The sequence below is a fragment of the Zingiber officinale genome, chromosome 6A (assembly GCF_018446385.1).
Source record: "Zingiber officinale cultivar Zhangliang chromosome 6A, Zo_v1.1, whole genome shotgun sequence".
Lineage (NCBI taxonomy): Eukaryota > Viridiplantae > Streptophyta > Magnoliopsida > Zingiberales > Zingiberaceae > Zingiber > Zingiber officinale.
Genome location: NC_055997.1, coordinates 17,313,552 through 17,328,846, shown reverse-complemented (window position 1 = coordinate 17,328,846; position 15,295 = coordinate 17,313,552). Strand labels below are relative to the sequence as shown.

The window sequence follows — 15,295 nt, the reverse complement described above, 5'->3', positions numbered from 1 at the left end:
ATCCCTCAAAATTGATACAATTACATCAATTCCAATTTTTTTCATGTCTCGTTGCTTGAATTCCATCTTTGTTTCGTACAGAAGACATCGAATGTATTGGATCACAAAGAAGCCACAGTCAAGGCTGTAAATAACATCACCAATTTAATGTTCAATATTTTAAATCAATATTTTCTAGTCACACTATTTGCTCGACTTACCTGGCTTCTTGTTGTGGACATTCTATTGTACGAGACATCCATCGATCGAAGGGATGATGCCTTTCAAATTTTGAATCAATAGCAGCAAGATGCTCACGACGATAGAGTTTTAAATCTGATACCTGTAAGATTAAGGAGGAAATTTAAATTTGACATTAACTAGCATTTATACTACAATACAAACATATACATGAATATTGGATGCTCACCGCTGCATCAAATTCATAACTGTATTTTCTTCCACTTGCTAGAGAATTGTAATGATTGAACGTCAATGAATAGGTGTTGACCAGCAACAAGTGGAAGTGTGCATTATCACTACACAATGGTATAAAAATATACCTAACCTCTTCATCTTCTGTACCTGTCTTTATCAATTGTTGGAAGACAACCTTGCTTGAGAATTTTATTAATGACTACAATAATACAAATTCATACATACTTAACCATAATATATATTGTATTCAAATTTTAACTATTCTCAAATAAATTCTTTACTGTGAAGAAGGTTGAACAATAAATAGACTTGTTGTATGTCCTACCAGACGAGGATGCCCCCTAAATAAAATCTTACAATACGTGTCAATTACCTCCCCATTTGTCAACATCTCTCCATTCACACCAGATAAGAGGGAATACACATTTAAAGCAAAGGGTGGCTCCTCCCAAACAATTTCATTTGTAAACTTATAAAATAAGGCAATGATTATAATTCACAGAATTTAATTAGAGAACCATATAATCATCTAAATTAGAGAAGTATATAATTATCTTAACTTATAAATTAATTAAATCAACTATGTAATTCACATACATTAGTTTCTCCAACACTTTTAACAAGTACACTACATCTTGATCTTGTTTTTTTTTCTTCGAAGTCTTAAATTTCTTCATCACAAACTATGTCCATCAACATAAAAGAATTTTAAATAGTGAATTAAATCAAACAAATTACTATACATTTTGCAAATATCTACTTACATCAATGGCTTATTTCCTCATTTGGTTATGTGAGGCAATCCTATCTGCATCATTCTCTGCCTCTTCTTTAGATTCATCTTCCTTCAATTCTACAATTTCTCTTTCTTCTTCCATATCATCCACATTAATTTTTCCTTTCCCCTTCTCCAGCACATCATGTTCCTTTAAACATTTTTCCCCTCTCCTTATCTTGAAACGTTCTCCGCAGGCTCACATATTTGTATATTTCTCCGCTACCTCTTAGATAAAATTTGAAGCCACAATAGACTATCAATTGGAGTATCCCTGTAATCATAGCGACTTCTGTCACGTCCTCTCCTACTTCTTGTTGCAAAAGCTACTGGTTCACATTGAGGATCGTCTACAGACTCGCTATATTGAGATTACATGCCTTTATTTTCTAATATTTTAAGTAAGTCTTTCACCCTATCATTCAAATGCATGCTCTCCATTGTTAGCTCCTTAATTCTGTTTGATTGAATAATGCAATTACAACATTCCTTATTACTTTACCTTCCTTCTTCCTTTACTTCAAACTGTGATGTGACCATTGCACATGTAATGTCATCAACGCCAACAAGGTTCCCAACCAATGATTTCTCGTATGGGGTAGGGATTAGGTCAATCAGAACCTGTCAAAATATTAAAACACATGTTTAAAAAATTCCTTTTAACCAAACTAAGGTCACAGTAATTAAAATTTACCTCTTCAAATGAGACTCAATCGAACAAATCTTTTACCTTACTAATATGTAAAGGAATATTCCTCCACTTATTTATTCTCCCTCCTTCTATTTTTTATGGTTTTTGGATTGGAACATGCTCCAAAAACTATGTCTGATTCACCATCACAAGTGTTAACTATTCATACATGTCTGTAAATTATTGTTAAATTTACCATCATTTTTAAACTTACTGCCAAAATACCAGCAAAGGCCTTTAGGTAAGAGAGGTTGGTGTTAGAATGTGTTGTCCGAGTTGAAGAAAATATGCCCCCAATCTTAAATAATTGTAGAGCCATAAATTCATGGATAGCTTCAACCCAGTTGAATCTAGCAAGATTCTCAAAATCATCTACTATATCTATAAGACATAACGGGAGCTTATATGTACTAGAAGAAAATAAGACACAAACAAATATATACAAAATATAGAATTTGCAAAATAATAAAACATCATCTTCTCCTTCAACGCGATTGCCATAAAATTTAAACAACTCCCCAATTCTTGATCTAGTAACTTCTTTTTTATTTGAGAAGTATGTTAGAAAGAGGTCATCGCATGCTTTATTTGAATTGATCGGAATCGAAGCTCCTCGGTCTGCAATACCAAGCAGCAATGAAATGTCTCTTCTTGTGAAGGCAATCGGAACGCCTGACCAAGTTACATGATTAGTTGACATCTATAAACATATACATAAGTATTCGCACACGGTGGGCTGGGCCTGATACAATATCGTATCAGGCCTAAAGCCCCTCGTTTGCAATAAGAACCCACTATCAGTGCCATTAGCTGACAAAAATATTCACCTTTGTAAAATATTAGATTTTACTATACAACTACTTCGTAATAAAATTATATTGTACCTGAGAATCTGAAGGTTTGACTACTTGAATCTCAATTTTAAAATATATTGGCCAAAATACCATGGATATGCTACATATTTTGTATGTCCAAAAAAATGCTAAAGGGTGATTGTTTGATTACTGCTATGTGTCGGTCATGTAAAATCACAGATCCATGATGTCTTCCTTTCTTTGTGGATGCTTGAAAAAATTTTTTAAAGTGACCTAAGACATTGTTCCAATGCAGTTTCTATCCAACATCCACTGAATCCTAAATTTTGAAAATTTTAAAATCATTCTCGTTGAGCTTTTCAAAATCACAGAGTTTTAGATTAACAGAGTTTAGAAAGGTGATACCTTTACAGATAATTGAAGTGGAGAGGACGATACACCCGATCCCCTTCTTTGTGCCATTATAAAAGAATATTATTGACGCAAACCCTAAAACCCTACATCCGAGCCTCGCAAACACTGGATTTTTAGGCCTAAATGATAGATGTCGCTTAATCAAGGTACGAAGACATTACGTAGGGTTTCACTAGGGTGACGATTTCGCCACAATATTGGAGTTGTAATCGGAGACTTACGAAGAATACCCAGGCATGCACGAGTTGATAGACGAAGGGAGAAAAATGTTCGCTTTATTATTTTTAAATCAAAATAATTTAAAATATGGTTCAGATGTCTGGAAAATCACAACGAAAGAAGGGGCATTGACGGGAGGATTAAAATGAGAATTCCACCTGACTTAATTATGCTCTTTAGTAAGTGCAAAACTACTATACATCTTTTAATAAATATAATATTCAAGGTACATTTTTTGATAAATTGTCGAATTTATTATAAAATTACTATAGTTTTTAATTCCCTTTTAAAAGAGTCTATTCATATTTAATTATTGTGAGACATGTCACATCCAGAAGTTATTTAGACAGCCAACTTTATCTTTAACAGTTTGAACTTAATATTGCAAAAATTAAAAGGCCTCCCACCAATCGTCAAATGAACTTTTCTTTTACAAAAATCATCAAATTTTATCTTTAACAGTTTTAACTTGATATTGCAAAAATTAAAAGGCCTCCCACTAATCGTCAAATGAACTTTTCTTTTACAAAAAATCATAAAATGAACTCTCCGCTCTATATTTATCTCGATAAAAACTATGGTTAATTGTTATAATATTTAAGATTTAATTTTTACGAGGTGTCAGTTGATTAGAAGATATTTTATTACGAATATAAAATTTTTACTAACTAATTTTAGTGAAGTTAAAAATTAAATTACTTTTTTGAAAAAAAAAATAAAATTTATTAGTAACTTTTTAAAGTTATTTTTATATAAAAAAAATATACGGTTATAGGTCATTTTTAATTTCATATCTTAGTATTAGTAATACCATGAGTGAAAATTTTTTTATAAATACTTTGGATCAGCGTCTTTTTGGATAAGATCCCAGATAATATTTATTTTTATCAATTTAATATTTAATATAAAAAAATTAAATTATTTTTTTAAGGAAGAAATGGTGTATTGTTAGATTCTCAAGCATATCCTTACGTTAAAGTACTATTACCTGAATCTAACGTGCTCACTAAGAACAATTTATAAACTTGGAGAACTAATTTATGCATGTACATATATTATATTACATCTACAGTGTGTGTATGAGTTGAGGGACGTAGGAGGTGAACATATACATTTTGCTATAATATAATATTTATAAGTTATCCCTCATGATTTATCTGTGAAGAGAGATGCGTGGGTGTATAGGATTTAAGATTTACTTACTTTCATGTAAAAGATATTTTACTATAATATAATATTTAGGATTTAAAATTATTTTTAATAATATTGTAACTACTACTGTCTATTGTGATATTATAGTAGTCTTATTATAATTTTTTTTTATAATTTTAATTAGCCTTATTAATTATTTTTAGGATGATCAATCTAGTCCTATGAAAGTTTTTCATCAACCATCAGGATAAATTGAGAATGACACTTGACGGCCAGCCTAGAAGTCCAGTATCCTTTGATTATACCTCCTATTTGAAGAAAAAAATTTCTACAAATACGTCATAGCTGAGGTTTGAACTGTGGGTGTCTGAGTCAGGATCGACTCACCTATTCTGAGACCCTAGGTTGACAAAAAAATTAAGACCTTAATAGTTTAAAATATTTTATGTTAACTAATTTGTCAATGATTAATAAATTATTATAATATTATTAATATACATTTTAATTGTTATTTTTTTTAAAAAAATTATCAATTAATTTTAAGATAAGTCATGGCGCAACGGTAAAAATTATTATTGTGTAATCTTGATGTAATAAGTTCAAGTAATAGTCTAGTAGATATAGATACTACAATAGACCCTTCCTTAGGATCCTATATTGATAGGATATGCGTGGACCAAGCTGTCTTTTATCAATTTAACTTGGATAAATCATCAATTAAATTTATTTAGTCAAAAATATTTAGGTAGTAAATATCAACAATAAATTATTAAAAAAAAGGTGTACATAATAACTCGTCAAAAGCAAGGACACAATAATAATGCTAAAAAAAATGATAATGAAAGAGCATGGAGAAAGAAAAATAAAATTTAGAGCAAGGACACAATAATAATCATGCTAAAAAATTTGATAATAAAAGAGCATGAGAAAGAAAAATAAAATTTAAAGAGAAAGTTAAATATACTTTTGAAAGACTTTCAAAATATTTTTATAAAAAAATATTAATTAAGTATAACATTTTAAATTTATTAACTAGACTTAATTTTAATTATTAAATTAAATTTTTATCAGTAAAAAATTAAAAATTATGAGTCAAATTTTAATAAAAAAAATAAAAATAAATTACCAACTAAATCTAATATTAATATTAAAAAATTAAAATTATTAATCAAATCTAATACGAATAAAAAAATAAAAAAAAAATCAAATTTAACTTTAATCTATAAAAAATAAAAAAAAGTATTTATTAAATCTAAAAGATAAAAATTATTGATGAAATATAATTTAATTAGTAAAAAATTTATATGGATTAAAACTATAATTTTAAATATTTAATATTCAAATTAATATTATATATACACATATCTAATTTGATGAACCCCAATATAATAAGGATCCTAGACATAAATTTTAATCATCTATGTCTTAAATTATTCTTGTCCTGAATGACAATATGAATATTGCTATCGTGATTATATTGACCGGGGACTGTAGCTAGTGGTCTTATTATAAGGGCATCTGTAGTGAGAGGTTTACACCATACAATTTATAGTATAAACCTCTCCCCCAATACATAGGTTAGGTTTATAAATTTTTTTATAAACGTGTATCAAAATCTTAGGACCAGGTTTATAAAAAAAATAGTAGAGAGAGAATAGAGAGGATTTTAAAAGAAGTAGAGTTTTTAAAAGAGAGAGGTTTTATGATAATAGATAGTGGTATTTAAAAGAAGTAAGATTTTTTAAATTTTGATGTGACAATGATGTGACAGAACATAAACCTTTTTAAAATATTTACTATTACGGGTACCGACACCTCAGACGAACTGTTAATTTTAATTAAAATAAAATAATTATGAATAGATAATACACTTGTAACAATTACAATAATACTGAAATAAAAAATATTTTTAGTATAAACATGTGATGGAATGCTGTTTTTAACTTTTTGTTACGGCAGCAGAGCAAAGCAGACAATTCCAAGCCCTCTCTTCCCCTTTGCCAGGAAACTTCCAAGTTCCAAGACAGCATCTCTATATATTTGAACGAAGGGCGAATTGCAGCGCACAGAGAACAAGGAAGGAAAGAAAGGAAAATCAAACCAATTAGTTGAGTTGCAGAAGAAGATCGATCGAGGAGAATGGTGAGAGCTCCCTGCTGCGAGAAGACAGGCCTGAACAGGGGGCCGTGGACGCCGGAAGAGGACCAGATCTTAGTGAACCACATCCACGGATTCGGCCACGGCAACTGGCGCGCCCTCCCCAAGCAAGCCGGTGAGTGCCTCGATCGACTACATGTAGAGAATCAATCTCAGTCTTTGAACTCTGCTTTTTGGCTCCTCGAGCAGGGCTGTTGAGGTGCGGGAAGAGCTGCAGGCTCCGGTGGATGAACTACCTGCGCCCGGACATCAAGCGAGGCAACTTCACGGAGGAAGAAGAGGAAACCATCGTCCAGCTGCACCAGAAGCTCGGCAACAGGTACCACCGCACGCACGCTTGATGATCTGCTCAGTAGCTAGCTAATCGCTTGGGTATGTTCATGCGCAGGTGGTCCGCCATTGCTGCGAGCTTGCCAGGGAGGACAGATAACGAGATCAAGAATGTGTGGCACACGCATTTGAAGAGGCGTCTCGTCGACCCGACCATGGAGTCAGGGAAACAGCAGAAGAAGAAGAAGAAGAAGAAGAAGAAGAGCGAGAGCTCCAACGCTTCCACTGTAGATTTCATTGAAGAGTCAGAGATGGAGAGGTTTTGGTTGGACGCATTGTCCATGAATGCTATCTCAACCGAAACCCCTACAGATCAATCAAACAGTGGCTTCTCTTCCACTACCACGATTGCAGCGATCAGCATCGATCCTACTGATCATGGCCAACCGGAGGATGAACTACATGTAGCAGCAGAGATCGAGAGCTTTTGGTTGGACCCCTTGTCCATTGATTTTGCAAGTCCAAGTACTCACTACTACAACCTATTTAACAGTGACAATGACATGGATTTTTGGCAAGAAGTCTCAGTACAATTCCAAGAAATATTTTGAAGGCAGAGCATCAAGATCTTGTTCAAGATGTGTAAACCTTGCTTGTTACTTTTGTTTTGGTTGAGTCGATCTAATTTAGTGAGTGACTTAATTAATTAGCAGTTGCAATAAAATAAAAGTCAGATTTAATTTGCACCGTTGCACGCACTGATCAGTGTATTATTTGACCACTTCAAGCCGTTAGTCAAACTTGCACAGTCTCAGACTAATCAAAATTTACTTCAATCTCTTGTTCAAACAACAAATTACAGTGCCCCGCAATAATAATAAAAACGAAAAAAAGTTTTTGTTGGTTGTTACCGCCTTACCGGGTGATGTTAGGCGATGGCGATGGCGCCATGGCGAGGTCATAAGATAAGAAAAAAAAAAGATTAATTATGTTGGATAATATTGAGATAGTTCAGGAGTCCAACATCTTTTAATTGTGTCTTATTTAAAGAATTTTTTTTTTTTATAAATTCGTTATAGTTGAGGTTCAAATCGTGAATATATGAAAGACAATCTAGATGTCCTGTCGAGACCATAAGGATAAGGGTGGATGAGGATTCAATTCTTGAGATGAGGTTGGATGTTCTAGCTTAGTGGGAATGTTCTCGGTATTACAATTGGATATATGTTCCCAAATAGCACAAGGGTAAAATAGAGATGTTCTCGAAGAGTGTACGAACAGAGCAAGATGTTCCCGATCGGGATGTATGAGAAGAATGAGAATGTTTCTCGATGTCCTCATAAATAAATAGAACGTATATGTTTATCTTTAATCCTGTTCGAAAGTTGAGGAGGTGGATATTAAGGACGTATAGTATTTCTATTGATCTCCGATGGACTTCGCTCCCACCTGCAATACAAGCAGCGTCAGTGCCGAGCCAGGGAAGGAGTCCCTGACGATGACCCTCCGACGCTTAAGTCAGTCTCTGGCGAAGCAAGAAGTAAAGAACTGTAGCGCAACAGTAGAGATCGCGAGAAAAACATACCTCCGCCAATACTTGGACCCCCTCCCCCCTTTATATAAGGCTCCTGTAGTGTGTGTGTGCATGCTTCTTAAAGTGAGCACACAATCCCAAACTTTCCCTGAAGAGACATGTCAGTAAAGTGTCCCTGACACAGTAGCTTAACAGGCCGAGCACATCTCTGAAATGACAGTGGAAGCTTCCGTCGTACGATCCTCTGTCTGACCATGTCGTCCGTCGGCGACACTAACTCCCAAAAGGACGTCGAAAGATATCATGTTGTGTCTGTTGCCTAGCTGAATGGAATGGACATTCGACTGAAAGTTCTCTGTCCATGTGTCGTCCGTTGCTGAACCGAGCGGGATGGCCGCTCGGCCGAAAACCCACTGTCGCGCCTAGCGGTAGAGCCGCTCGGCTAATCGGCCTTGATCCATGTCGTCCGTCGTCACGCCGAGTGGAAGAGCCGCTCGGCTTGGATTCTACTCGTCCCTTGAGCGTCGATTTGATTACTTCATGTCAGAGATGGTGGGTCGGTGTTTAACCTCCGGTCGGGCTATGTCCCACCCGACCAGCCAAGACCCTCTGCCGGTCGACCGTCTTGACTCTGATCTTCGTTGACCTCCATCGTGGCAGCGGGATGGGGCCCCTCCTTATCACCGCATCAACCCTCATATTCAATAATTTTACAGTAACTAATAATTAAGAATGATTAGAAGGAATATTTTCCCACGATTCTTTTTTATTAGCCTTTAAGCTATTATACATTTTTAAAATTTTGAACGTAAGTGTTTCCTCTATATTTGGTTGATCATATGTATTCATTGCGTCGTAAATAATTAATTGCATTATATTCACATACATTGATGATTCCTTTGGTTTGATTGGGTAGGATGACGATGTAATAGAAGGTCCAATTTGGTCAAATACATACGATTCTCCATGACAATACTAGTTGTAATAATTTGGAACAAACTCATACCTACATTATGAGTTTTCACTGTATCCTCATCACGAAAAGCTATATTTCTATATCTGTGTTGATTACATAAGCACTTTAACTTGACACCATTTAAACATTCTGAATGACACTTAGCGAAATTCACAAACTATTCAACCGCAAAAAAAAAAAAAAAAAAAAAAAATTCTTGACTGATATATCCATTATCTACCCTATTATGCATTCAAGTCTTGTTCATATGCATTGTTCATAATGGGAATAAATTTCTAACATAGTCAATCATGTCAAACTAAGCAAGATTAAATCGCAATAATTTAAGTCTCATGAAACTATACAAGTTATTTCTTAAGTTATCAAACTATGCAAATATGATATCATCCGATGTTGGCGGCGCTCGATTAGCGTCGGTCGTGGCCGAGCAGTGCCGGATGTGGCCTTGCTCTACCAGCCGCAACTTAGAAGTGTCGACCGTGGTTGAGCAGTGCCAACCGCAGTCGAGCAGTGCCAACCACAACTAGCGCTAGTTGAGAAGTGCCGACCTTGACCAGCATTAGCTGAGCAGTGTTAGCTGCAGCCAACACTGCTGTGCAGTGCCTGCCGCGGCCTGCACTGGCCATGCAGTGTTGGCCACAGTAGGCACTGTCAAAGGAGGAGAAGCAAAGGAGAAGAGGAGTACCTGAACGTCGGAGGCGGGAGGAGGAGAAGCCGGAGGAGGGAGGAGAGATCGACGGAGCACTCGATTCACCAGTGCACTAGATTTGCCAAAAATCACCGATCACATAAAGCGAAGAGTTCGCATAAAGACCTAATATTCCAAATTTAGTGACAGAAAATAAACTAATCTGTCGCTAATACCAATGGCTAATCCGTCACTAATCCATCGTCAAATGACATTTTCTGTCGGCTAAAATACTGAGGTTTAGCAACGAAAATCAATTATTCCATTTCTAATTGCGACGGAATATAAAATAATCCGTCTCTAATAGCGACAGAATATAATATAATCTATCTCTATTAGTGACGGAAAATATATAAATCTGTTGCTAATAGGCACCGATAATCATATAATCCATCGAAAAATGTATATATTAGAGGTTTTGCATTTTCCCTCGGTTAAATGCAATGGTATAGCGATAGATTAATTAAGCCATTGCTATCGGTGGTGGAAAGTAAATTAATCTGACTCCACTAGTGACGGAAAATAATATAATCCGCCGCGTTAATCCATCTCAATTAGCAATAAATTTTAAAATAATCTGTTGCTAATAGTGACGAAGTACGATCGTCGCTAATTCTTCGTCAAAAATGGGGATTAGTGGTCCCAAGGCTTAATGTAAAGGATTTAGTGATGGAATTCGACATTCCGTCGCTAATTAGCGATGGAAATTAACATTCTGTCGTTATATAGCGATGGGATATTAATGTCCGTCGCTAATCCTGTCACTATTTGTTATTTTGTAGTGGTATTTTATTCGTATATCCATGCATTCTTCTACCATTATGTAACCCAATTAACTTAGGACATCTATAATGCAAAGTTTGTGAGAATTTTATATAATCAAAAAAGTTGAATAAAAAAATTTAAATTATTGTAAGTTTGAGGTTTATAGTTTAAGAGTAATAATAGAAACTCAAACCTACACTTTTATCTTAAAATTGATGTAACATTCATGCAACTATATATTATAAATTGAACAAAAAAAAAATTCAATTAAAGTTCTAACCATTAATATTTCAATAAAATTTTACAATATTAATATGATATATTTAAAGTATAAAAAAAACTCATTTAAAATTCTAACTATTACAGTTGCCATTAGTTTGCAGTAGTCATGTGCTAATAACTTTTCTAATTATTGCCATTAAACATTTTACTAATGGAAATTAATGCAACACTTTGTTGACTTATGCTCGACTTCAAGTCATACATTTTCCTTTTCTCCAACCATCTTTGAACGTGTACATGCATATCCAGCTTAAAAGTTCTCAACTTTTTGTAAATATAATTTAGTTAGATTGTCTTTTTGTTGATCTTTCTGACATATATGAATATTTTAATTCATTTTGCATCTTAATTAATGCAGTCTCTTATCTTTTTTTTTATATATATCAGATATTAAAAATTTTAGGACCCGGTGTAGACACTTATGTTCCACCGATCAGTAGTTTAATCATCGCATAGGTATCCTACTTAAGATTGAATCTGATTGTTTGAAAAATATACCCGGTCTTTTATCATCCACCAAACCCTAAGGGTCTAATCCCTTTTCTTTTTTATTTCTTTTAAATTTTTTTATTTGAGATTAGATATTCAATTTACGTCGATTAATTTTGAAAATGATCAATTCGATGATACGAAAATTTCTCATCAATAAAAAAGACAATCAAATAGTACTCATAATAATTTTTTTTATCAATTTAACATGGCCAACTATCTATGAAAAATAATAATCTATTAATTCATCAAAACCGAATGTCAATACTTAAATGTTCAGAAAACTAAAAATAAGCATTTCACCGTTGCCCAGACATTAATATGGTCTCAATGTATCGTGTTTTGCATGTGATATAAGTATTTTATATTTTATACATTTATACTCTTATTAGACAAATATTTTATAGTTTGCATGTTCTATGTTATTTATACATACTTTTACGAGACAAATGTATATTACATGCATATTTGCAATGGACATCTTCTTTTAATATTTCTTTTGGGTGTTCATGTTAATGTGTTATATCTAATCTATCAGTTTTAAGTTGTTCATGTTAATGTGTTACTTATATCTCCATATTTGACCGTTCAACTGTTATAAAATTCTTCAAAATTTTTCTAAGTCTAAAATTTTTTAATTTTTCTAAAATCAATTTATAAATTGAAAATTTTAGATTTTCAAAACTTAAAACTTCTTAATGATAGTCACTATAATTTATCCCTTAAACTTTGCTTCAATTTATTTCCAGTTATTTGTATTGATTATCTCATTTTAATATGATTAAATGGGGAGAACTAGAGATTAAGTCTAGGAAAAGGTACATTTTTTTATTTTTTACTTGCAATTTTATAACTATTATTTGTTTATGGTGAACCCTAATTTAATTCAGGATCACTCACATTAAAAAGGTGGAGATTATCAGTACCCCATGATAGTTTTGATGTGATCAATCAAGTCAAGTTAGATCCTATTATGTGTTCGATGCTCTGTGTCTAAGTGAGCAGGAATTTAGGAGCATAGGAGCTCGAGCAAAATTAAAGACGCAGCTAGCAAGAAGGATAGTACGGGAGAGAGTTGACGGGCTCGGTGTGTCCGAGGGACGAGACGTTGTAGAAGAGTACGCCGGTGGACGAGAAGAAGGCGCGCGACGTTTCCAAGGGACGAGAAGTCAAAGCGAAAGGTTGCTCGAGAAGGCCGGAAAATAGATTCGGGTCCTATTTCGGATGGCCAGAATCACCCAAGTAAGCGGAATCGGACAAAAAAGTCAACAGGTAGGTTGACTTTGTCCAGGCGCCCGGACAGTCCAGGCGTGAGACAGTCCGGGCGCCCCCTGGGCGCCTCACCCAATGGGGGTTGTGTTGAACCCCGTGGTAGTTTTGATGTGATCAACCAAGTATAGGTTAGGTCCTGCTTTATGTTTGATCCCTGTGTCTAAGTGTGCAGGAGCTTAGGAGCGTAGGAAGTCGAGCGGAAGACGTAGCTAGCGAGAAGGACGACACGGGAAGGGAATCGACGGGCTCGGTGTGTCCGAAGGACGAGAGAGTTGTGGAAGAGTACACTCGGCGGGCGTGAAGAACATGCGCGGTGTTCGAGGGACGTAAAACTGTGACGGAAGACTGCTCGACGAGAAGACCGGGAGCTGGGTTCGGGTGAGCCCTATTCCGGATGATCGAAATCACCCAAAGAAGCCGAATAAGAGCAAGTCAACTGGAGGTTGACTTGTCAATGGTTCGGTCGACCGAACCTCTTGATCGGTCAACCGAACCCCCTCTCAATCAGCAGCCAACCGCCAATGCCACGTCAGAAGCTGACCGTTGGTAAAGTTGATCGGTCGACCCAACCGAAGTTAATCCAGAGACTTAGTCGAGCAAGTTAATCGGGCCAACTTAGCTGGAGACCGTTGGCCGATCGGTCGACCGAACATAAGGATCGGTCGACCGAACCAAAGCTCGATCCTCAGAGACTGCACCTGGACAGAAGACTGGGCAGGTACAGCAAGTTCGGTCGACCAAACCTGGGGATCGGTAGACCGATCCCTCTCGAGTCAAACCTAATCCCGAAGGTTCAGGTTATCTGATAAGCTCTAGAACCCCTATATAAAGAGGTCTCGGGTAGCCATTAAAGTAGAATGAAATCGAACTACAATTTTTGTACTTTCATTCTAGCAATAGTTCTGTGCTTCCAAGTGTGTAAAAGGCTTCTCCGCCTTCAGAGAAGGAGATCGTTCATAGCGCTTTATTACTGCCTTGGATTAACAACCTTCTTGGTTGTAACCAATTAAATAGTTGAGTCATTCTTTTCTGTTCATAGTTTAGTTTTGTTTAAATTTATAACTATTGCATTTATTTGAGTTTAAATTGGTTGAGGAGGGTATAGCTTTTATTTGCAGGCAATTCACTCCCCTCTTGCCGGTCCCCGCTGCACCAACAAGTGGTATCAGAGCCCAACAGCCTCAGAAGGACTAACCGCCATCTGAAGCACAAAGATCAGATCAATGGCCGGCGCGAACATTCATCCCCCCAAGTTTGATGGAGATTTCGCTACATGTAAGCGAAAAATGGATGTATTCTTTAAAAATGAATTTGATATACTTTTAATAATGAAATATGGATATGCAGCGCCGAAAGATAAAGAAGAAAACACATGGAGCAAGAAGGAGCAAGCCGATTTTGTCGCCAACGGAAAGGCTGAGTTCCACCTGCTCAGCGTTCTGCCACCTCAGGAGGTAAATCGGATCGGAAGCTACGACTCCGCGAAAGATCTCTCGGAAAAATTCTTGGAGTTTCACGAAGGTACTTCCGAAGCGAAGCTAGCAAGGCGCGACATCCTCCGGACCCAGTTGACGAACCTCTGGATGAACCAAGGCGAAAAGGTAGCGCAACTCCAAGCAAGGATCAAAGAGTTGATCACGCAACTAACCAATCTTGGAGAAGAAGTAACGAACCGGGACTCGATCCGGTACGCGCTCAACGCCTTCCCGAGAACTCTTGAGCGGGCCTCCTTAGTAGATGCGTACTACATCTCTAAGGACTTCGAGGTAAGTACTCTAGAACATTTGTTTTCTACTTTTGAACTTTACGAATCTCGAGTTGCAGAGCCAAATGGAGTAGAGAAGTCTAGTCAGAACATTGCCTTAAAGATAAGAATAAACGGTTCTGACTCCGAAGCCTCGATCGACGAATCCGAAGCGGCATTACTGGTAAGATGCTTTAATAAATTTTTTAAATCTAATAAATTTAGATCGCAGTCGAAAAAGTTCCAGCAAAAGAAAAGGGTGGTTTGTTGCTACAATTGCAACGAAGAAGGACATGTAAAAGATGACTGCCCAAAGCTGAAGAGCAAAAGTAAAGAAAAGAGTAAGAAGCCAGCTCGACCCAAACACAACCTAAAGGCCACGTGGGATGATTCATCGTCCTCCGAATCCGAAGTCAAAGAATTCTCAGGACTAGGACTGATGGCCAACCATCAGCTAGAAGAAACGTCTAGCTCAGAAATGAGCATAGATGAAGGGAGAGGAACAACAGAAGAAGAAGAAAGCTGTGATGAAGGGGGAGCATCGTAAGACGAGGTAAGTAAGGTACGTGCCCTAAACCCTAAACAGTCCTTTCGTTTTATTAAAGTTCTTTCTAAAGAATTAGATAAAGTAGAAA

General features: G+C 35.9%; 1 protein-coding gene across 1 annotated transcript; it reads left to right on the top strand.

The window, feature by feature from the left end:
- The first annotated feature begins 6,548 nt into the window (after nt 1–6,548).
- Nucleotides 6,549–7,668, top strand: LOC121993766 (transcription factor MYB4-like). Its single transcript, XM_042548084.1, has 3 exons — nt 6,549–6,755; nt 6,830–6,959; nt 7,029–7,668. Exons 1-3 carry the CDS (start codon nt 6,623–6,625, stop codon nt 7,519–7,521), a joined length of 756 nt encoding a protein of 251 aa, XP_042404018.1. The 5' UTR covers nt 6,549–6,622; the 3' UTR covers nt 7,522–7,668.
- The last annotated feature ends 7,627 nt before the right edge of the window (nt 7,669–15,295 follow it).

Coding starts and splice junctions, on each gene's coding strand:
- LOC121993766 (XM_042548084.1), top strand. CDS start 6,623: ATGGTGAGAGCTCCCTGCTGCGAGAAGACAGGCCTGAACAGGGGGCCG. Junction 6,756..6,829: donor CGCCCTCCCCAAGCAAGCCG/GTGAGTGCCTCG, acceptor CTCCTCGAGCAG/GGCTGTTGAGGTGCGGGAAG. Junction 6,960..7,028: donor CACCAGAAGCTCGGCAACAG/GTACCACCGCAC, acceptor GTTCATGCGCAG/GTGGTCCGCCATTGCTGCGA.